Below are 22920 nucleotides of genomic sequence, written 5' to 3'. Positions count from 1 at the left end.
TGGAGGCATAAAGTTAAGAGTAACCTCAGTGTGCATGCCCCTCATAACTCACCAACAAAAATATTATAAAACATATCTGTTTTTGTTTAAGAGTAACCTCAGTGTGCATGCCCCTCATAACTCGCCAACAAAAATAATATGAAACATATCTGTTGTTGTTTTGACCTGAACAAATATCACAATGCACCCTTCTCCCCCAGACCACATGTCTCAAAAAGTGATGCAAAAAACCAATAACAGCATTTGAACCTTTAGAGCAATTGACACTTTCATCGATCAGATAATTTACCTGTTGAGGCAGTGCCTCACAACAGATAACGTATATGGCACATTTCCTTGGTGTTAAAAAATAAATTGGTCCTGGTTGTGCAGCATTGCTGGGATAATGCACCTGCTGGGCAAAATCGAAAGAATAATGTTTTGTAGAGGATCTCATTTTCCTCTGGTAGCCAGCGTCTTTTAGTCATTTATTTGGTGTCCTTGGGGCAAGTAGTATCTTCTTCACTAACATCACCCTCATCACTGTCATGAGAGCTGTCACTCTCTTTGTAATTTTCATCCTGAACAGAATCTGGAAAGGTAAGCACAACTGCAGTGCAATTCTGCAGTGGTTATAAATAAATTCATTTTTTACAAAGTAATAATGGGTTGTAGTTTTTGTTTGGTTGTTTGTACATATGCCACTGATAATCTAGCTGAAATTTTAACACATTTTTTTTTCAAAATCTGCTGATTAATTGTAGATGGAGACAACAGATTTTGTAACAGAACCTGATGATTAACCCCTCCTGCTTAGAGGCCCCCAAAAGACCCATATAAATTCCTTTTTATATTTATGGAAAAAGTCTTACATCGTAATTTGTCAATCTTCGGTAATGGTCATAATTGTTCTGTAGCACATCTAATTGCAGTTCCAATAATGTGTATTGGGTACATTTCTTTTTCCATGTTATATGCAGAGCACATTGCACTAAGCGTAGAGGGGAAAATGTGACAGGAATAGGTGTAAGGTTTTTAAAAATCTTTCTTTTTTTTTCTATCATTGTATCTCATCAATACACATCTTTGATCAGAAACAAGGCAGCAAAGCTGTCAAATGTACAGACAAAAAACAGAAAATAAAGATGCAAAAAAGGTCATTTTGTCAATTTTGATGCAAAAATAAATAATGCTTATAATAGCATTATCAGTCAACATTGAATTTTAATCATGCACAACAGGTAACATGGTCAATAACAGGAGCGGACCCTGAGATATTTTCTGACAGTATTCCAAAGTATCTATGTTGATCCATCCTCCATTTTGATGGTCTTCCAACAGAAAAGAAAGATACCAGTCAATATAAACTTAATAACCTGACTGTCTTCCGGAAGACCCAGAAGATGGTCTCAATCCACCCCTTAAATAAGATTACAGTTTCAGGACCATGAGAGACCAAAGTCACATGATGAAAGTCTCAATATTTGAAAAATGATGATAGTGCATAAAATAATATTACATTTTATTACATTATTATGTTTATTTAAAGACATAAAAAACAACTGCTTATGTGGAAATACAGAAAATGTGCAGAGCCTCAGGTGGATGAGAGTTAAAAGTCACAAATGCAGTGTTTGAGAAAAAATTATAAAGGAAACATAACAAAACTAGAAAAGCACTCCGAGAGTGCAGACCTCTGCCAAGGCAGCAATTGTTGATTATTATTGATTGATTATTGAGCCAGACCACCACCAAAACTAATCATTGTCCTCTTTGGCCCACTTCTGACAGTTCCTGAAAATTTCAGCAAAATCGGTCCATAACTTTTGAGTTATGTTGATGACAGACAAACTATAACCTCCTTGGCAGAGCCTGAGGTAAATATAATTCCAATGAAGCTGCTATTCAAACTTTTTATCTTCAAGTTTGATATATATATATATATGTATATGTATATATATAATTACCTGCATAATTTACCTGTATAATTATCACTGCTTCCTTATTATTTATCTAGCAGAGAGCTTAACCTTTGGCAGTTTACAGGGAAATATCAACAAGTGTGCTTTATGTAATCTCATTTAATGGCCTATTAATTAGGCAAATGATTTTATAACTTAGCTAAGTGATACCCAAGGGAAATTTATAGACTGACCCTCTCAAAGGTCTTTCAGGCCCATAAGTCACATCTTAAGAAAAGCACAAAACAATAATGCACAAAATAGGTGACTACCAATTCTGATGCAATAATACATTATGTTTAACTGCACAGTCAACATCAAATTTTAATTATGCACAACAGGTAACATCAACAAAAGTAAAACCATAAGGCTTCAGGCCCATCAAAGTTCAAGTTTATACTTAGAAAGTGCCAGAATGAGAAAAATGAAATTTTCACACAAAATTGCATAAATTCAATAATAAATGATAACCCAATTGACCTGGCTTTCTAATTTGAACTACATGCCAATCCTAAAAATCATACTTGTAAGTTAAAAATAATAATAAGTTACACAGTTTTCTTTTCATAATGTTTGCAGTAGCAGTGCAAAAAAATTGTTGTCAATTTTGATGTACCATTACAATTTTGATGTACCGTCACCTCCAAAAAACTTCACCACAATTTTCAAACAAAGACAAACTGACCACTTTACCCAAATGTGCAATAGCAAACTTCAAGCCAACAGTAAATTGTCTCTCTTCCGTATACTTAACCAAAAGTGTGAAAGGGCAACTTATGTTGATAAAATAACAAATTATGACACCTTGTCAACCCTTGCTAAACTACGTCTTAGTGACCATAAACTCCACATCGAAACTGGGCGGCACACCAGGCCAAAAACTGAAAGGTGCGACAGAATCTGTCGCCTGTGCACCCAAGGGGTAATTGAAGATGAATACCGTTTTATATTCCAATGCCCAATGTACAAAACAGACCGAGTCACCTTTTTAAGTAAAACCTCAATCCTAAAAGCTGATCCCAGGTCACCAGACAGTCATTTATGCCATGTATTTAACAGTGCCAAAAAAGATACTCTAGTGTCCCTCTCCAACTTTATAATCAAATCATTCAAGAAAAGAAGTGAAGTAGTTGCTCTGCTTGGTAACTCTTAGCATATCCCTTAAAATGTCAGTGTATGGTCCCACTGTTGTGAGAAGTGACTCGGCAGTGGGACTGAACATGGCATAATATTTATATCTGTGTCACTTATTTACTTATCTGTCTTATGTAATTTTCATTAGTCGTAATTATCCATGTCATCAAACTGGCTTTAAACAGCTATGTAACCTTGGTTTTAAGTTTAAACATATTCTTTTTGTGTAACATGTTTATAGTATGTTTATGGTAAATTTAAAATCACACCAAGGTTTATCGCATTGCCTAGATAGAATATTTTATGAGTAATGTTACTGATACGTATGTCCATTATATAAAGATGGTAATGCACTAACTGTATTGTATCATCATTAGTATATCATATTGTACAAGGTCATGACAATCTATGTACCAGTACAGAAATAAATTGAATTGAATTGAATTGAATACATAATAAATTACAGAATAATTATCACCAATTTTTGATTATTGACTATAAATAGCATGGACATGTAGAAAATTTGATTACCATTCGACTTCATGTCTATGGGAGCTCCGAGTCCCACAATGAATATGCCAGAGAGATTATAAATATTTCACTCAAATGTATAACTTCCAGAAAAAGAAGCCAATAAGACTGCTTTTCCAACTCAGGCTGCATTTTAGTCCAGTGTTCCTTTTTTAAAGGTTTGACAGTCATAAGTAACACGGTTTTCCCATAATGGTCATCATGGCAGCAGCACCAAAAATTGTGTTTTCTTCTATTTTGATGCAACATTACATAATGCTTAACAGCATAATGACCATCAATTTTTATGTACAGACACAGATGTGTCTGTACATATAGCCATCATCTGCGTCTGTCGTCGCCGTCGTCGCTGTCGTCGCCGTCGCCGTGCACTTTTACCGATAACACGATAAGTGGAAAACCATTTTACCTTTTGACTTGAAACTTGCAGAACTGATGAATATTCATAATACGCATGTCAAGTTCGAAAATCAGCATGATCGGGTCACTTTTAGGGAATTTATGCTGTTTTTTCACTTTTTTCAGCATATATGCAGCACCGATAACACGATAAGTGGAAAACCATTTTACCTTTTGACTTGAAACTTTCAGAACTGATGAATATTCATAATACGCAGGTCAAGTTCGAAAATCAGCATGATCGGGTCACTTATAGGGAATTTATGCTGTTTTTTCACTTTTTTCAGCATATATGCAGCACCGATAACACCATAAGTGGAAAACCATTTTACTTTTTGGCTTGAAACTTACAGAACTGATGAACATACTTAATACGCAGGTCAAGTTCGAAAATCAGCGTGATTGGGTCATTTTTAGTGAATTTAGGCTATTTTTTCTATTTTTTCAGCATATATGCAGCACCGATAACACGATAAGTGGAAAACCATTTTACCTTTTGGCTTGAAACTTACAGAACTGATAAATTTTCATAATACGCAGGTCAAGTTCGAAAATCAGCACGATCGGGTCACATATAGGGAATTTATGCTGTTTTTTCACTTTTTTCAGTATATATGCAACACTGATAACACAATATAAGAAAAACAGATTGGCCAATTGTCATTATACTCACAGGAGGGGCCAATCTTACTAAAACGCAGGTTGAGTTTGAAAATCAGCATAATCAGTCCATTATTTTAGAAGTTATGCTGTTTTTTCACATTTCCTCACATTCAATTCTTAGGCATGTTAACAGTCTCATTATTGAACTAATAAGATACGTAAAAGTGTTTGTTTGACATTTCCTGCATCTTTACAACATTGTTAGTTGATTTTGTAAAAATGATGGTAAACTTGTTATCATGTATTGTGTAATAAAGTGTCAAAAATGGAAATAAACTCATATCATTGCAGTTTGTCAGATGCATTCATCCACTATGTTCAGAATCTCAGAATGGAGGAAGTTGGACATTTAACACTGTTCTATTGATACTCATCAATTTTCTTCATTGGTCATATAAAAATGGCAGTAAACTGTTTATTTTGTTTTATGTTAAAAAAGCGTTAAAAATGGAAATAAACCCATTTCAGAACAGTGCTGTCTTGTTTACATTTTGGCATTTTCAATATGTGACTTTGAAGTTCCATGGGCCTGAAGACTTTTGCTAGTTACATTTTCTGAATAACCATGATACTAATATTTTATAATTAAAAATTGATGGTCATTATGCTGTAAAACATTATGTAATATTGCATCAAAATTTGAAGAAACCCCTTTTTTGGGCAGTGCTCCCATGATGACCATTTAAGGAAAATCATGTCACTTACTGTTCTCAAACTTACAGGAAAGAAACATGGGACTAAAATACAGCTTCAGTAGGCAATGCAGTCTGTTTGGTAAATTTTTCTGGCAATTAAACAGTTTTTTGTGAAAATTTAATTTTTCACATATTGGCATTTCCAAGGTGTGACTTAGAACCTCCACGGGCTTGAAGACCCATGCTAGTCACATTTTGTGAAAATCCATGACACTTATATTTTATTATTAAAAATCGATGGTCAGTATGCTGTTAAGCATTATGTAATGTTGCATCAAAATAGAAGAAAACACAATTTTTGGTGCTGCTGCCTTGATGACCATTATGGGAAAACCGTGTTACTTATGACTGTCAAACTTTCAAAAAAGAAACACAGGACTAAAATGCAGCCTGAGTTAGAAAAGCAGTCTAATTGGCTTCTTTTTCTGGAAGTTATACATTTTAGTGTAATATTCATTATCTTTTTGGCATATTCATTGTGGGACTCGGAGCTCCCATGGACATGAAGCCAAATGGTAATCATATTTTCTACATGTCCATCCTATTTATAGTCAATAAACAAAAATTGGTGATAATTATTCTCTAATTTATTATGTAATGTTACATCAAAATTGACAACAATCTTTTTGCACTGCTACTGCAAACATTATGAAAAGAAAACTGTGCTACTTATTATAATTTTAAACTTACAAGTACGATTTTTAGGATTGGCCTTCAGCTCATGAGAAAACCAGCTCTATTGGATTATCATGTTTATTGTATTTATGCATTTTTTGTGAAATTTTCATTTTTCTCATTCTGGCACTTTCTAAGTATAAACTTGAACTCTGATGGGCCTGGAGCATTATGCTTTTACTTTCGTCTGTGTTACCTGTTGTGCATAAGTTGATGTTGACTGTGCAGTTAAACATAATGTATTATTGCTTCAGGATTGGTAGTCTCCTATTTTGGGCATTATGGTTTTGTGCTTTTCTTAAGGTGTGACTTATGGGCCTGAAGACCTTTGAGTGGGTCAGTCTGTAAATTACCCTTGGGTATCACTAGATTAATTTCAGAGTTATAAAGTCATTTGCTTTAATAGGCCATTAAATGAGATTACGTAAAGCACACTTGTTGTAAACTCCCAAAGGTAAAGCTCTCTGCTAGATTAATAATAAGGAAGCAGTGATAATTATGCAGGTAAATTTTGTTTAATATTGCAAATAAGTTATACATATATATATATATATATATATATATATATATATATATATATATATATATATATATCAAACTGGAAGATTAAAAGTTTGAATAGCATCTTCATTGGAATTATATTTACCTCAAGCTCTGCCAAGGGGGTTATATTTTCACCCCTGTTTGTCTGTCATCCACATAACACAAAAAGTTATAGACCAATTTTGCAGAAATTTTCAGGAACTGTCGGAAGTGGGCCAAAGAGGACAATGATTAATTTTTGGTGGTGGTCTGGATCAATAATCAATCAATTATCAATAATAATCAACAATTGCTGCCTTGGCAGAGGTCTGCACTCTCAAAGTGCTTTTCTAGTTTTGTTGTTTTCCTTTATAATTTTTTCTCAAACACTTGCATTTGTGACTTTTAACTCTCATCTGCCTGGGGCTCTGCACATTTTCTGTATTTCTACATAAGCAGTTGTATTGTTTTTTATGTCTTTAAACATTATGTAATATTATTTTATGCACTGTCATCATTTTTCAAATATTGAGACTTTCATCATGTGAATTTGAACTCTCATGGTCCTGAAACTGTAATCTTATTGAAGGGGTGGATTGAGACCATCTTCTGGGTCTTCCGGAAGACAGTCAGGTTATTAAGTTTATATTGACTGGTATCTATTTTTTTCTGTTGGAAGACCATCAAAATGGAGGATAGATCAACATAGATACTTTGGAATACTGTCAGAAAATATCTCTGGGTCTGCTCCTGTTATTGACCATGTTACCCGTTGTACAAGATTAAAATTCAGTGTTGACTGACAGTGCTATTATAAGCATTATTTATTATTGCATCAAAATTGACAAAATGACCTTTTTTGCATCTTTATTTTCTGTTTTTTGTCTGTACATTTGACAGCTTTGCTGCCTTGTTAATAATAGAATATTAGTAACATGGACATTCAGAAAATGTGACAAGCAAAGGTCTTCAGGATCATGGAACTTCAAAGTCACACCTTGAAAATGCCAATAAGTGCAAAATTAAATTATCACAAAAAACTGTTTAATTGCCAGAAAAAATTACCAAACAGACTGCATTGTCTACTGAAGCTGTATTTTAGACCCATGTTTCTTTCCTGTAAGTTTGAGAATAGTAAGTGACATGATTTTCCTTAAATGGTCATCATGGGAGCAGTGCCCATAATAGGGGTTTCTTCAAATTTTGATGCAACATTACATAATGTTTAACAGCATAATGACCATCAATTTTTAATAATAGAATATTAGTAACATGGACATTCAGAAAACGTGACAAGCAAAGGTCTTCAGGATCATGGAACTTCAAAGTCACACCTTGAAAATGCCAATATGTGAAAAATTAAATTTTCACAAAAAACTGTTTAACTGCCAGAAAAAATTATCAAACAGACTGCATTGCCTCCTGGAGCTGTATTTTAGTCCCATGTTTCTTTCCTGTAAGTTAGAGAACAGTAAGTGACATGATTTTCTTTAAATGGTCATCATGGGAGCAGTGCCCAAAATAGGGGTTTCTTCAAATTTTGATGTAATATTACATAATGCTTAACAGCATAATGACCATCAATTTTTAATCATAAAATATTAGTATCATGGACATTCAGAAAATGTGACTAGCAAAGGTCTGTAGGCTCGTGGAACTTCAAAGTCACATCTTAAAAATGCCAAAATGTAAACAAGACAGCACATTTCTGAAATGGGTTTATTTCCATTTTTAACACTTTTTCAACATAAAGCAAAATAAACAGTTTACTGCCATTTTTATATGACCAACTAAGAAAACTGATGAGATGGGAAAAATATCAATAGAACAGTGTTAAATGTCCAATTCCCTCCATTCTGAGATTCTGAACATAGTGGATGATTGAATCTAACAAACTGCAATGATATGAGTTTATTTCCATTTTTGACACTTTATTACACAATACACGATAACAAGTTTACCATCATTTTTACATAATCAACTAACAATGTTGTAAAGATGCAGGAAATATCAAACAAACACTTTTACGTATCTTATTAGTTCAATAATGAGACTGTTAACATGCCTAAGAATTGAATCAAGAGGAAATGTGAAAAAACAGCACAAATTCTAAAATAATGGCCCAATTATGCTGATTTTCGAAGTCTACCTGCGTTTTAGTAAGATTGACCACTCCTGTGAGTATAATGACAATTGGCCAATCTGTTTTTCTTATATTGTGTTATCAGTGTTGCATATATGTTGAAAAAAGTGAAAAAACAGCATAACTCCCCTAAAAATGGCCTGATCATGCTGATTTTCGAACTTGACCTGCGGATTATGAATATTCATCAGTTTTGTAAGTTTCAAGCCAAAAAAAAAAATGGTTTTCCACTTATCGTGTTATCGGTGCTGCATATATGCTGAAAAAAGTGAAAAAACAGCATAACTTCCCTACAAGTCACCCCATAATGCTGATTTTCGAACTCCACCTGCGTATAAGGAATATTCATCAGTTCTGCAGGTTTCAAGCCAAAAGAAAAAACGGTTCTTCACTTATCGTGTTATCGGTGAAAGTGCACGACGGCGACGACGGCAACGACAGAGGCAGATGATGGCTATAGCCTAAATTCATTAAAAATGACCCAATCACGCTGATTTTCGAACTTGACCTGCGTATTATGAATATTCATCAGTTCTGTAAGTTTCAAGCCAAAAAGTAAAACAGTTTTCCACTTATCGTGTTATCGGTGCTTCATTTATGCTGAAAAAAGTGAAAAAAACAGCATAAATTCCCTATAAGTGACCCGATCATGCTGATTTTAGAACTTGACCTGCGTATTATGAATATTCATTAGTTCTGTAAGTTTCAAGCCAAAAGAAAAAACAGTTTTCCACTTATCGTGTTATCGGTAAAAGTGCACGGCGACGACAGACGCAGATGACGGCTATATGTACAGACACATCTGTGTCTGTACATAAAAACAGCATAAATTCCCTAAAAATGACCCGATCATGCTGATTTTCGAACTTTATAACGGAGGCTCATATTGCAGTTGTATTCTTTTTATTCTTCCGTAAATACAAGTCATGATCTCCATTAGATTAACAGTGAAAACGTTGATGTCTATACCCTTTACTGTAATCCTGTAATAATAAACAAATATAGTACTTAGACTTCGTTCGTTATTATTTTACCTTTCGTTGCGTTACAATCTAAGTATACTCATTAACTTGTTATACAGTTTTTCTAATAAGGGCTTTCGCTTACACGCTTTCGCTTACACACTTAAGCTTTACGACTTACTTCTAGGTTTGGACATTATTGTTACTTTTGCATTTTAAATTATTAGCCTTTAACTATTGTTATATAATAAAAAAGATTACCTTGACTTAAGAAATATCTGTTAAATGTGAAGCGCTCTTTTGCATGAAACCACATGGTTTCGGACATCTTATAACAAAAAAAATAGTACCGGAAGAACAAAAATGACTGCGTTTTAACAATGTAAAAAATATATATATGTTTAACTGCAAAAATGTAAATAATGAAAACCAAAAGACAATAATAATTTAAAGAAACACAATCACAAAGTGTAAAAGATAAGTTAAGTAAGCTATCTTTGTGCAGAACTTATTTCCCGCGTAGTAAAATAAACGCATACAAAAAATGCATACTTCCGTCGCAATCTTGTGAGAGCATCTATCGCAATCACTAACTAACATTACTGGCTGCAGTAACACCCCCCCCCAAAATCTATCTAAGATTTTTAACAACATTAAGAGTGCATTAAATTAAATATAATACCAAAAAAAAAAAAAAAAATCATTTCCAATGTAAAACTGGATCCAAAGATCAAGGAGTAAATGATAAACACAAAATAAACACTATTTGCTATCAATACATTAACCGCTGCATGTAAAGGTTATATGTTCTACCTTAATTTCCTTTATAACTTAATGCTTAAGGTAAATCCACATGTCACCTTAATATAGTACACTAACATACTTTCTTACATCCATAACTCACCGTTCACGCCCTAGACCTATTGTGAAACTAGCTTTGTCTATTTTCCAAGTCACCGTGAAGACTGAGAACTAAAAATGAAATGACATTTTTTAAAGGATTCATGATCCAAGTTACCAACTCAAACAGTGGGAATGAATCCAAAAAATTTAAAGACTGAGAACTAAAAATGAAATGACATTTTTTAAAGGATTCATGATCCAAGTTACCAACTCAAACAGTGGGAATGAATCCAAAAAATTTATATCCTACCTTAAACAATAAAACTCACAACATCAACATTCAAACTTAACTACAAGTTTTAAACAGTTAGTCATTGAGCAACTCACTCACTTACAGTCCTAATTACATTCAGAGAGTACTAACAACTTTCAATCAGAAGCACTAACTTCTGAATTGGTCTTTCTAAAATAACTGGCTTGGTTTCGTGTTTTCCCTGAGAATTTAAGTCATCAGTTCCTACACAAATCTTGGCCTTGCGCACTAATTTATCCTTGCTGGGAATACATTCAACCACTCTGCCTAGTGGCCAACTGTTTCGCGATACATTAGGTTCCACAACAAGAACAATATCTCCCACTGTGATATTTCTCTTACATCTTGTCCAGCACTGTCTCTTGTTAAGATTCTGAAGATACTCTTTCCTCCATCTGCTCCAGAACTGTTGTGTGAGAAACTGAACTCTTCTCCATCTTTTCCTGAGATACATGTCCTGAGAAACAAAATTTCCTGGGGGTGGTAGTGGCACACTGGATTTCATTGTAAGAATGTGATTAGGTGTCAGGGGCTCTGCACACTCAGGATCATTGATATTGGCTATTGATAGAGGACGGCTGTTTACGATTGCCATTGCTTCATAAAACAGTGTGCGTAAAGATGAATCATCCAATCTACCTGGGCAGAGATTAATCACTCCTGCTAAAACATTCCTTATAGTACGAATCTGTCGCTCCCATACTCCACCAACATGACTAGAATGAGGTGCATTCATAAGAAAATCACAATCTTGATTGGCTAGGTAACAAGCTACCTTCTGAGCATCCATTTCCTTTAATGCAGCTGTGAATTCATTCTTTGCACCCACAAAATTGCTCCCTTGATCTGATCTGATCTGGCGAACTTTTCCTCTAATAGAAATGAAACATCTAAGAGCATTTATAAACGCATCTGATGACATGTCGTCCAGCATTTCAACATGCACTGCTCTAGAACATAAACAGGTAAATAACAGACCATAGCGTTTGAACTCCTTCCTATTCTGTTTCACAATGAAAGGACCAAAGCAATCCATGGCACTATATTCAAATGGACATGATGCTTCCACACGATCAGAAGGCAAATCTGCCATTTTCTGCTCTTCCACTGGTTTTCTCATTTTCCTGCATGTAACACATCTGTGAATAATTTCAGATGTCAACTTCCCTCCAGCAAGGATCCAAAATCCATTGGCTCTGACTTCATTTAGAGTCATACCACGGCCCATATGACCAATGCGTTTATGAAAATGAGATACAATCAATTTTGAAACATAGCTATCCTTGGGTAATATTACTGGATGCTGAACAGAAAAGGCAAAACTTGATTGTCCTAGCCTTCCTCCCACACGAATTACTCCTTTATTGTCTTTAAAGGGGTTCAATGTTGAACTAGGAGGTTTTCCCTCGAACTTCTGTTCTTGAGCTAATTTTATCAAGAATGTGGTCGTTTCTTGCCTTTCCTCTTCTGAAGTGAGACTTGCATTTTTGATACCTCTTGCTCTTCTTTTGAGCCTTGCAATTGCTCTGACTGCTCTAGACCAATCTGAAAATTTCTCGAGTCTTTCTATCATGGATTTCTTTTCTACTGTCTGTGTACTCCTTACAGAAGACATTTTGATCTCTGGGTCCATTTCTGGTAACTGTACATCATTGTGGGGCATGTCAGCCATCTCTAAATCAGGATTCCAAAGAAATCTTGGTCCTGTAAACCAGGTGGAGTCTCTCAACTTCTCCACAGACAAACCTCTTGATGCGTGATCTGCAGGGTTGTCTTCACTTCTTACATAGTGCCATTGCTGTGGGGAAGTTGCTTCTTTGATCAGCTCTACTCTGTTGGCTACATATATTTTAAATCTGCGTGTGTCATTGTTTATGTAACCTAGCACAATCCTTGAATCTGTCCAAAAATAATGACGGTACTTCTCTGTCATCTCAGATTCAAGAACTTTGCTCATTTTGAGAGAGACTACTGCAGCATTGAGCTCCAATCTTGGTAGGGTGATAACCTTCAATGGAGTTACTCTGGCCTTTGACATGACAAGAGAACAATGTACTTCGTTTTTCTCGTTCACAAGTCGTATATAAGAACATTGTCCATATCCAGATAAACTCGCATCAGAGAAATGATGAAGTTCTCTTCGCGTTACTGTTCCAAAGTTCTTTGGTATAAAACACCGGGCCACCTTGATATTTTGAATATCCCTCAATTCTTCAGACCATTTTTCCCACTGTGGCATAAGATCATTGGAAAGTTCTTCATCCCATGCAGAATTCTCTTTACACATTTGTTGCAATATCTGCTTCCCAATAAGAATAAATGGGGATAGAAAGCCTTGAGGATCATACACGGATGCCACTGTAGATAGCACTCCCCTGAGTGTTTTTGCCTTGACTTCACTGGTAAAAGCTCTGTACTGAAAAACATCATCTTCTACATTCCACTGTAATCCCAATGCAGTGGAAACTGGCAATCTGTCTTTATTCAAATCCACACCATTCACCTCTGTAGCACGCTCAGACTCTGGGACCGTTTCTAAAACCTCCCTGCTATTGGACAAGAACTTGTGCAATCGTATGCCTCCACTGGCACACAATTTCCTTGCCTGATCGATAATCTGAATGGCGGTATCTGCGTCATCAGAGCTGGTCAAACCATCATCAACATAGAAGTGATGCTTAATAAATTCTGCTGCCAATGGGTATTCATTCTCATAACTTTTAGCAAGATATTTCAAACCAAAATTGGCACAACCAGGCGATGAAGTAGCCCCAAAAAGATGTACTTTCATCCTGAATACCGTTGGCTCCTTGGTAATGTCACCATTTTTCCACCACAGAAATCGCAGGTAATTTCTGTCGTTATCTTGCACTAGGAATTGATGAAACATTTTTTCAATATCACATGCTACTGCCACTGGGTGTTCTCTAAATCTAATCAAAACTCCTAGAAGGCTACTTGTTAAGTCAGGACCACTTAGCAAATGTTGATTAAGTGAGGTTTGTTTGTAAGTTGCAGAACAATCAAATACCACACGAAGTTTTCCTTTCTGTGGATGATAAACTCCATGATGTGGCAAGTACCATACTTCTCCTTTAATGGTATCATCTGGAGCTTCTTCAGCCTCACCTCGGTCTATAATACCTTGCACCATGCTCGTGTACGATTCACGATAACTTGGATCTCGCTCAAACTTGCGTCTCAGATGATCAATGCGTTGGAGTGCCTGGGACTTGTTATCAGGGAGAGCTGGTCGTCTTCTGAATGGCAATGGCATCTGAATGTGACCATTATCCAACTGCTGTATATTGGTTTCTTGTACTCTCAAAAACTGCAAATCTTCTTGAGACATCTCAACTTCGGTCTTGTCGTGAACAAAATCCTTTTCTAAGGCATTAATAACGTCTCTTGGCATACAAGGAAACACCTCCTTTGTCGTCACACGGTGACAAACTGAAGCTAAGTTATCTCTTGAAGAGCAGCCAACAATACTCCACCCAAGTATAGTCTGCACTGCATATGGCTCACTATTTCCACCAACTAGGGTATCTCTGGGTAGCAGTGCTCGTGGACAATTAAAACCTATGAGTAAACCCACATCACAAGTCTGTAGGGGAGGAATCTTGTTCAAAAGAGGCTTTAGATGTTGCCAGTCTGTTACAGTTTTTCTCGTAGGAATTTGTGTTCTGTCAGCTGGTATAAACTCCCTAGTGAATGCTTGATCAATCTCCAATGTCTCAGTAGACTTGAATCCTCTTACTCGCAATCTTCTGATTTTCTTGCTATCTATGAGGGACTTTTGAGTTGACATTGTTGATAAACTAAGTGTGGCATGCTCTGTTTCAGCATTTAAAGCAGCAGCCGTATCTTCTAATAAAAATGTAGTGTCACTCTGTGTATCTAAAAGTGCATAGGTCAACACCTCATGTTCTGGATTTTCCTGTGTAGACACCCAAACAGGCACTATCATGGTGGTGCTACTCTGACGGTGATGCTGATTGACTTTGAGAGAATTTACACTTTGAGTTTCTCTGCTGGTAGGTGGCTGCCTTTCTTCGTGCATGCAGGTTGGATGCTTGCCCTTACAGGTACCACATACATGTTTTCTTCTGCAGTCACTGTTTCTGTGTCCCTGTCCTAAACATCCAAAGCACAAATTCTTTTTCACCACAAACTCCCTTTTCTTGGATATCGTTAAAGCGCCAAAGTCATGACATCTAGAGATATAATGACCTTCTTTCTCACAATATGTGCACAATTTTTTCTCTGCTACACCAGCATTAACATTTAGAGCTCTGACCATATCATGCACCTTGTTCACCAATGGAGAGGTAATGGGATTGCAAGCCACTTCTGATTCTTCTGACAGGAAAGCACAAAAGTCACGAAAGGAGGGGTAGCCTTCAGTCTTCATAGACCTTGTCACTTGACGATTCCATCTGTGTGATACAAACTGTGGTAGCTTGTTAATTATTTTCCTGTTTTCACTATAATCGTTCAAAACTGTGAGTCCCTTGACGTGCGGCATGGCATCACATACAGCATTCAGAAAGTCTGAGTAGTCTCTGAGTGCATTTCCATCTTTTTCTGGAATCTTTGGCCATTTATCTAGCTTTTCTCTGAAAGACTTCTGTATCAGGAACTCATCTCCAAACCTTTCGTTCAGCTTTCTCCAGGCATCATCAAATGCTGCTTCATCTGTTCTTAAGAAAGCTCCCTGAATCATTTTAGCAGCAGGCCCTGCTGTATACTTCCTAAGAAAAAAGAGTTTCTCAGTAGCATTGAGGGCTTTTCTTCCAATTAAGACAGAGAAGGAGTTCTTCCATTCAGGAAACAGCAATGGATTACCTGCAAATACCTTTGGTTCTGGAACAGGTAGGCGTCCTAAAGACAAACTCTGTTGAAGAGCTTCTGTTAAACCATCGAGGGAAACTGCTGGCGTGTGATCAGTTGTGGCCATAGGCGTAGAGACTGCATGCATGTGTGCAGTTGTAGCTATGGGCACGGAAACATCAGGTGCAGACAGTTTCATACCAAAAGAAAAAACAGTTTTCCATTTATCGTGTTATCGGTAAAAGTGCATGGCGGCGACGACGGCGACGACAGACGCAGATGACGGCTATATGTACAGACACATCTGTGTCTGTACATAAAAATGCCAAAATGTAAACAAGACAGCACTGTCCTGAAATGGGTTTATTTCCATTTTTAACACTTTTTTAACATAAAACAAAATAAACATTTTACTGCCATTTTTATATGACCAACTAAGAAAACTGATGAGATGGGAAAAGTATCAATAGAACAGTGTTAAATGTCCAATTTCCTTCATTCTGATATTCTGAACATAGTGGATGATTGAATCTGACAAACTGCAATGATATGAGTTTATTTCCATTTTTGACACTTTATTACACAATACATGATAACAAGTTTACCATGTTTTTTTACATAATCAACTAACAATGTTGTAAAGATGCAGGAAATATCAAACAAACACTTTTACGCATCTAATAAGTTCAATAATGAGACTGTTAACATGCCTAATAATTGAATCTGAGGAAATGTGAAAAAACAGTATAACTTCTAAAATAATGGCCCGATTATGCTGATTTTCGAACTCAACCTGCGTTTTAGTAAGATTGACCACTCCTGTGAATATAATGCCAATTGGCCAATCCGTTTTTCTTATATTGTGTTATCAGTGTTGCATTTATATTGAAAAAAGTGAAAAAACAGCATAAATTCCCTAAAAATGGCCCAATCATGCTGATTTTCGAACTTGACCTGCGTATTAAGAATTTTCATCAGTTTTGTAAGTTTCAAGCCAAAAGGTAAAATGGTTTTCCACTTACTGTGTTATCGGTGCTGCATATATGCTGAAAAAGTGAAAAAACAGCATAAATTCCCTAAAAATGGCCCAATCATGCCGATTTTCGAACTTGACCTGCATATTATGAATATTCATCAGTTCTGTAAGTTTCAAGTCAAAAGTTACAATGGTTTTCCACTTATCGTGTTATCGGTGCTGCATATATGTTGAAAAAAGTGAAAAAACAGCATAAATTCCCTAAGAGTGACCCGATCATGCTGATTTTCGAACTTGACCTGCGTATTATGAATATTCATCAGTTCTGCAAGTTTCAAATCAAAAGGCAAAATGGTTTTCCACTTATCGTGTATCGGTAAAAGTGCACGGCGACGGCGACAGCGACGACGGCGACGACAGCGACAACGGCGACAACAGACGCAGATGATGGCTATATGTACAGACACATCTGTGTCTGTACATAAAAAATGGGTTCTCTTGACTGGTACCATCAATACAGATTCAGTCAAGCTCTCTACAGCAGCCTAAGGTTGTAGGTCCCTTTTACTGCATGGGTGATAGCGTAGGTGCCTGTGGTAGCCGTAGCTCACTATCAAGGTGAAGTGGAGACTTACGTACTTAAGTAATCTTTCTGTAACTTATCAATTAAGATTCCAATACTGTGCATTGGGTACATTCTTCTTTCATGTTATATGCATTGCACATTGCATTATACACATAGGGAAGAGACAGGGCAGGAATAGGTGTTGCATCAAAAGGAAAGGTTCATTCATCTGAGATAAAGGTAACACTGGCATATATACCTCTTTCAAAATGCACAGAAGATATTCTTGTGGATGATGTTGGTAAAAAATCCTTATCTATGTGACACAGCCAGTTGTCTCCGTGTGGCATCATTTGGGAATTTGTAAAAACATTTCCCAGTTTGTAGTTTGTACATTCAGGTACGCAGCATTAGTCTCCAAGGTACGCCTTCTTCATTCACCCCAATCACTTTATTCCCTGTAGAAAATTATGGAAAAAATGATGATACAGCACACTATGTTTACAAGAAAAAAACAATAACCTGATGCTTTTCAAACAAAACTGGTGGGCTTTGTAAAATACATATGACATCGGTCGTCTAGCATACGACTATGATCAGGGCATCAGTCTTTTTAAGCAAGCAGTGCAGTTTCTGGAAGGACTTAATGCTTGAATATTGCCGTGTCATGGGAGATAAACTGAATAAACTTGTATATGTATCTTGAATCACATCTCTTGGAATTCACTTGTTAAGTGTATAAATAAAACTGAAGAAGCTATAAATCTTTAAATCTGCTTTATTTAGTAATGACTTTAAAAATAAACTTTTGACTTTACAAAAATAATCAAACTAGTATGGCTAGATGAGTTTTTTTAATTACACATGTAGTGATCCTTTTCCATTTGAGATAAGGAACATCCTCATGTGTTTTTATGTACAGACACAGATGTGTCTGTACATAAATCTGAGATAAAGGTAACACTGGCATATATACCTCTTTCAAAATGCACAGAAGATATTCTTGTGGATGATGTTGGTAAAAAATCCTTATCTATGTGACACAGCCAGTTGTCTCCGTGTGGCATCATTTGGGAATTTGTAAAAACATTTCCCAGTTTGTAGTTTGTACATTCAGGTACGCAGCATTAGTCTCCAAGGTACGCCTTCTTCATTCACCCCAATCACTTTATTCCCTGTAGAAAATTATGGAAAAAATGATGATACAGCACACTATGTTTACAAGAAAAAAACAATAACCTGATGCTTTTCAAACAAAACTGGTGGGCTTTGTAAAATACATATGAGATGTGTCTGTACATATTGCCATCACCTGCGTCTGTCGTCGCCGTCGCCGATGCCGGCGCCGTGCACTTTCAGCGTTAACACGATAAGTGGAAGAAAGTTTTACTTTTTGGCTTTATATTTACAGAGCTGATGAATATTCATGAAACCCAGGTCAAGTTCAAAAATCAGCATGATCGAGCCATTATTGTAGAAGTTATGCTGTTTTTTCACTTTTCAGCATATATACAACACTGTTAACACATTTCAAGGAAAACCGATAGGCCTGTTGTCATGAAACTCACAGGAGCAATCAATCTTTCTAAAACGCAGGTCAAGTTCGAAAATCGGCACGATCGGGCCACTATTTTAGTAGTTATGCTGTTTTTTCACTTTTTAGCATATATGCAACACTGTAAACACAATATAAGAAAAACAGATAGGCCAATTGTCATTTAAACTCACAGGAGTGGTCAATCTTACTAAAATGCAGGTTGAGTTTGAAAATTAGCATAATTGGGCCATTATTTTAGAAGTTATGCTGTTTTTTCACATTTCCTTAGATTCAGTTCTTAGGCATGTTAACAGTTTCATTATTTAATTAATAAGAAATGTAAAAGTGTTTGTTTGACATTTTCTGCATCTTTACAACATTGTTAGTTGATTTCGTAAAAATGATGGTAAACTTGTTATGGTGTATTGTGTAATAAAGTGTCAAAAATGGAATTAAACTCATATCATTGCAGTTTGTCAGATTCAATTATTCAGTATGTTTAGAAACTCAGAATGGAAGAAATTGGACATTTAACACTATTCTATTAATATTTTTCCCATCTCATCAATTTTCTTAGTTGATCATATATAAATGGCAGTAAATTGTTAATTTTGTTATATGTTAAAAAATTGTTAAAAATGGAAAAAAACACATTTCAGGACAGTGCTGTCTTGTCTACATTTTGGCATATTCAAGGTGTGACTTTGAAGTTCCTTGGGCCTGAAGACCTTTGCTAGGAACATTTTCTGAATATCCATGATACTAATATTTTATTATTAAAAGTTGATGGTAATTATCCTGTTAAACATTATGTAATATTGCATCAAAATTTGAAGACACCCCTATTTTGGACACTGCTCCCATGATGACCATTTAAGGAAAACCATGTCACTTACTGTTCTCAAACTTACAGGAAGAAACATGGGACTTAAATAAAGCTTCAGTGGGCAATGCAGTCTATTTGGTAAATTTTTTTGGCAGTTAATCAGTTTTTTGTGAAAATTTAATTTTTCACATATTGGCATTTTCAAGGTGTGACTTAGAACCTCCACGGGCTTGAAGACCCATGCTAGTCACATTTTCTGAAAATCCACGATACGTATATTTTATTATGAGGCCACCTGTGTCTGTCGTCGCCGTCGCCAATCATGTTGCCGTCACCGTCGCTGTGCACTTTCAGCGTTAACACTGTAAGTGGAAGACAGTTTTACTTTTTGGCTTCATATTTACAGAGCTGATGAGTATTCATAAAATGCAGGTTAAGTTCGAAAATAAGCATGATCGGGCCATTATTGTAGAAGTTATGCTGTTTTTTCACTTTTCAGCATATATACAACACTGTTAACACATTTCAAGGAAAACCGATAGGCCTGTTGTCATGAAACTCACAGGAGCAATCAATCTTTCTAAAACGCAGGTCAAGTTCGAAAATCGGCACGATCGGGCCACTATTTTAGTAGTTATGCTGTTTTTTCACTTTTTAGCATATATGCAACACTGTAAACACAATATAAGAAAAACAGATAGGCCAATTGTCATTTAAACTCACAGGAGTGGTCAATCTTACTAAAATGCAGGTTGAGTTTGAAAATTAGCATAATTGGGCCATTATTTTAGAAGTTATGCTGTTTTTTCACATTTCCTTAGATTCAGTTCTTAGGCATGTTAACAGTTTCATTATTTAATTAATAAGAAATGTAAAAGTGTTTGTTTGACATTTTCTGCATCTTTACAACATTGTTAGTTGATTTCGTAAAAATGATGGTAAACTTGTTATGGTGTATTGTGTAATAAAGTGTCAAAAATGGAATTAAACTCATATCATTGCAGTTTGTCAGATTCAATTATTCAGTATGTTTAGAAACTCAGAATGGAAGAAATTGGACATTTAACACTATTCTATTAATATTTTTCCCATCTCATCAATTTTCTTAGTTGATCATATATAAATGGCAGTAAATTGTTAATTTTGTTATATGTTAAAAAATTGTTAAAAATGGAAAAAAACACATTTCAGGACAGTGCTGTCTTGTCTACATTTTGGCATATTCAAGGTGTGACTTTGAAGTTCCTTGGGCCTGAAGACCTTTGCTAGGAACATTTTCTGAATATCCATGATACTAATATTTTATTATTAAAAGTTGATGGTAATTATCCTGTTAAACATTATGTAATATTGCATCAAAATTTGAAGACACCCCTATTTTGGACACTGCTCCCATGATGACCATTTAAGGAAAACCATGTCACTTACTGTTCTCAAACTTACAGGAAGAAACATGGGACTTAAATAAAGCTTCAGTGGGCAATGCAGTCTATTTGGTAAATTTTTTTGGCAGTTAATCAGTTTTTTGTGAAAATTTAATTTTTCACATATTGGCATTTTCAAGGTGTGACTTAGAACCTCCACGGGCTTGAAGACCCATGCTAGTCACATTTTCTGAAAATCCACGATACGTATATTTTATTATGAGGCCACCTGTGTCTGTCGTCGCCGTCGCCAATCATGTTGCCGTCACCGTCGCTGTGCACTTTCAGCGTTAACACTGTAAGTGGAAGACAGTTTTACTTTTTGGCTTCATATTTACAGAGCTGATGAGTATTCATAAAATGCAGGTTAAGTTCGAAAATAAGCATGATCGGGCCATTATTGTAGAAGTTATGCTATTTTTTCACTTTTCAGCATATATGCAACATCGTTAACACATTTCAATAAAAACCGGTAGGCCTGTTGTCATGAAACTCATAGGGGTAATCAATCTTACTAAAACGCAGGTCAAGTTCGAAAATCGGCATGATCAGGCCACTATTTTAGTAGTTATGCTGTTTTTTTCACTTTTCAGCATATGTGCAACACTGTTAACACATTTCAAGGAAAACCGATAGACCTGTTGTCATGAAACTCACAGGAGTAATTAATCTTACTAAAACGCAGGTCAAGTTTGAAAATCAGCATAATCGGGCCATTATTTTATAAGTTGTGCTGTTTTTTCACGTTTCCTCAGATTCAATTCTTAGGCATGTTAACAGTCTCATTATTTAACTAATAAGATTCGTAAAAGTGTTTGTTTGACATTTCCTGCATCTTTACAACATTGTTAGTTGATCATGTAAAAATGATGGTAAACTTCTTATTTTAGTAGTTATGCTGTTTTTTACACTTTTCAGCATATATGCAACACTGTAAACACAATATAAGAAAAACAGATGGGCCAATTGTCATGAAAGTCATAGGAGTGGTCAGTTTTGCTAAAATGCATGTTGAGTTCGTAAACCAGCATAATCGTGCCAATATTTTTGAAGGTATTCTGTTTTTTCACATTTCCTCAGATTCATTTCTTAGGCATGTTAACAGTCTCATTATTAAACTAATAAGATACGTAAAAGCGTTTGTTTGACATTTCCTGCATCTTTACAACATTGTTAGTTGATTTAGTAAAAATGATGGTAAACTTGTTATCATGTATTGTGTAAAAAAAGTGTCAAAAATGGAAATAAACTCATATCATTGCAGTTTGTCAGATTTAATCATTCACTATGTTCAGAATCTCAGAATGGAGGAAATTGGACATTTAACACTGTTCTATTGATATTTTTCCCATCTCATCAATTTTCTTAGTTGATCATATAAAAATGGCAGTAAACTGTTAATTTTGTTTTATGTTAAAAAATTGTTAAAAATGGGGAAAAAAACATTTCAGAACCGTGCTGTCTTATCTTTATTTCCACGTAAGCAGTTGTATTGTTTTTTATGTCTTTAAACATTATGTAATATTATTTTATGCACTGTCATCATTTTTCAAAAATTGAGACTTTCATCATGTGAATTTGAACTCTCATGATCCTGAAACTGTAATCTTATTGAAGGGGTGGATTGAGACCATCTTCTGGGTCTTCCGGAAGACGGTCAGGTTATTAAGTTTATATTGACTGGTATCTATTTTTTTTCTGTTGGAAGACCATAAAAATGGGGGATGGATCAACATAGATACTTTGGAATACTATCAGAAAATATCTCTGGGTTCGCTCCTGTTATTGACCATGGTACCTGTTGTGCATGATTAGAATTCAGTGTTGACTGACATTGCTATTATAAGCATTATTTATTATTGCATCAAAATTGACAAAATGACCTATTTTGGATCTTTATTTTCTGTTTTTTGTCTGTACATTTGACAGCTTTGCTGCC

At 35.5% G+C, this 22920-nt stretch overlaps 1 protein-coding gene and 1 long non-coding RNA gene across 2 annotated transcripts; both read right to left on the bottom strand.

The window, feature by feature from the left end:
- Positions 1-9588: 9588 nt before the first annotated feature.
- Positions 9589-10711, bottom strand: LOC147762664 (uncharacterized). The gene is made up of 2 exons (XR_015334019.1): positions 9926-10711; positions 9589-9685 (listed from the first exon to the last, which is right to left on the bottom strand). It is a non-coding gene; the product is annotated as an uncharacterized LOC147762664 (long non-coding RNA).
- Positions 10712-10926: 215 nt separating this feature from the next.
- Positions 10927-15780, bottom strand: LOC106175106 (uncharacterized). Its single transcript, XM_087011493.1, has one exon. The coding sequence runs from the start codon at positions 15778-15780 to the stop codon at positions 10927-10929; it is 4854 nt and encodes a 1617-aa protein (XP_086867619.1).
- Between the last annotated feature and the right edge of the window lie 7140 nt (positions 15781-22920).

This window comes from Lingula anatina, chromosome 4, assembly GCF_051362555.1.
Source record: "Lingula anatina isolate TDL-2025a chromosome 4, LinAna3.0, whole genome shotgun sequence".
NCBI classification, from domain to species: Eukaryota; Metazoa; Brachiopoda; class Lingulata; order Lingulida; family Lingulidae; genus Lingula; species Lingula anatina.
Note: the sequence above shows the minus strand (reverse complement) of the source record. Positions and strands in the feature narration are given on the sequence as shown.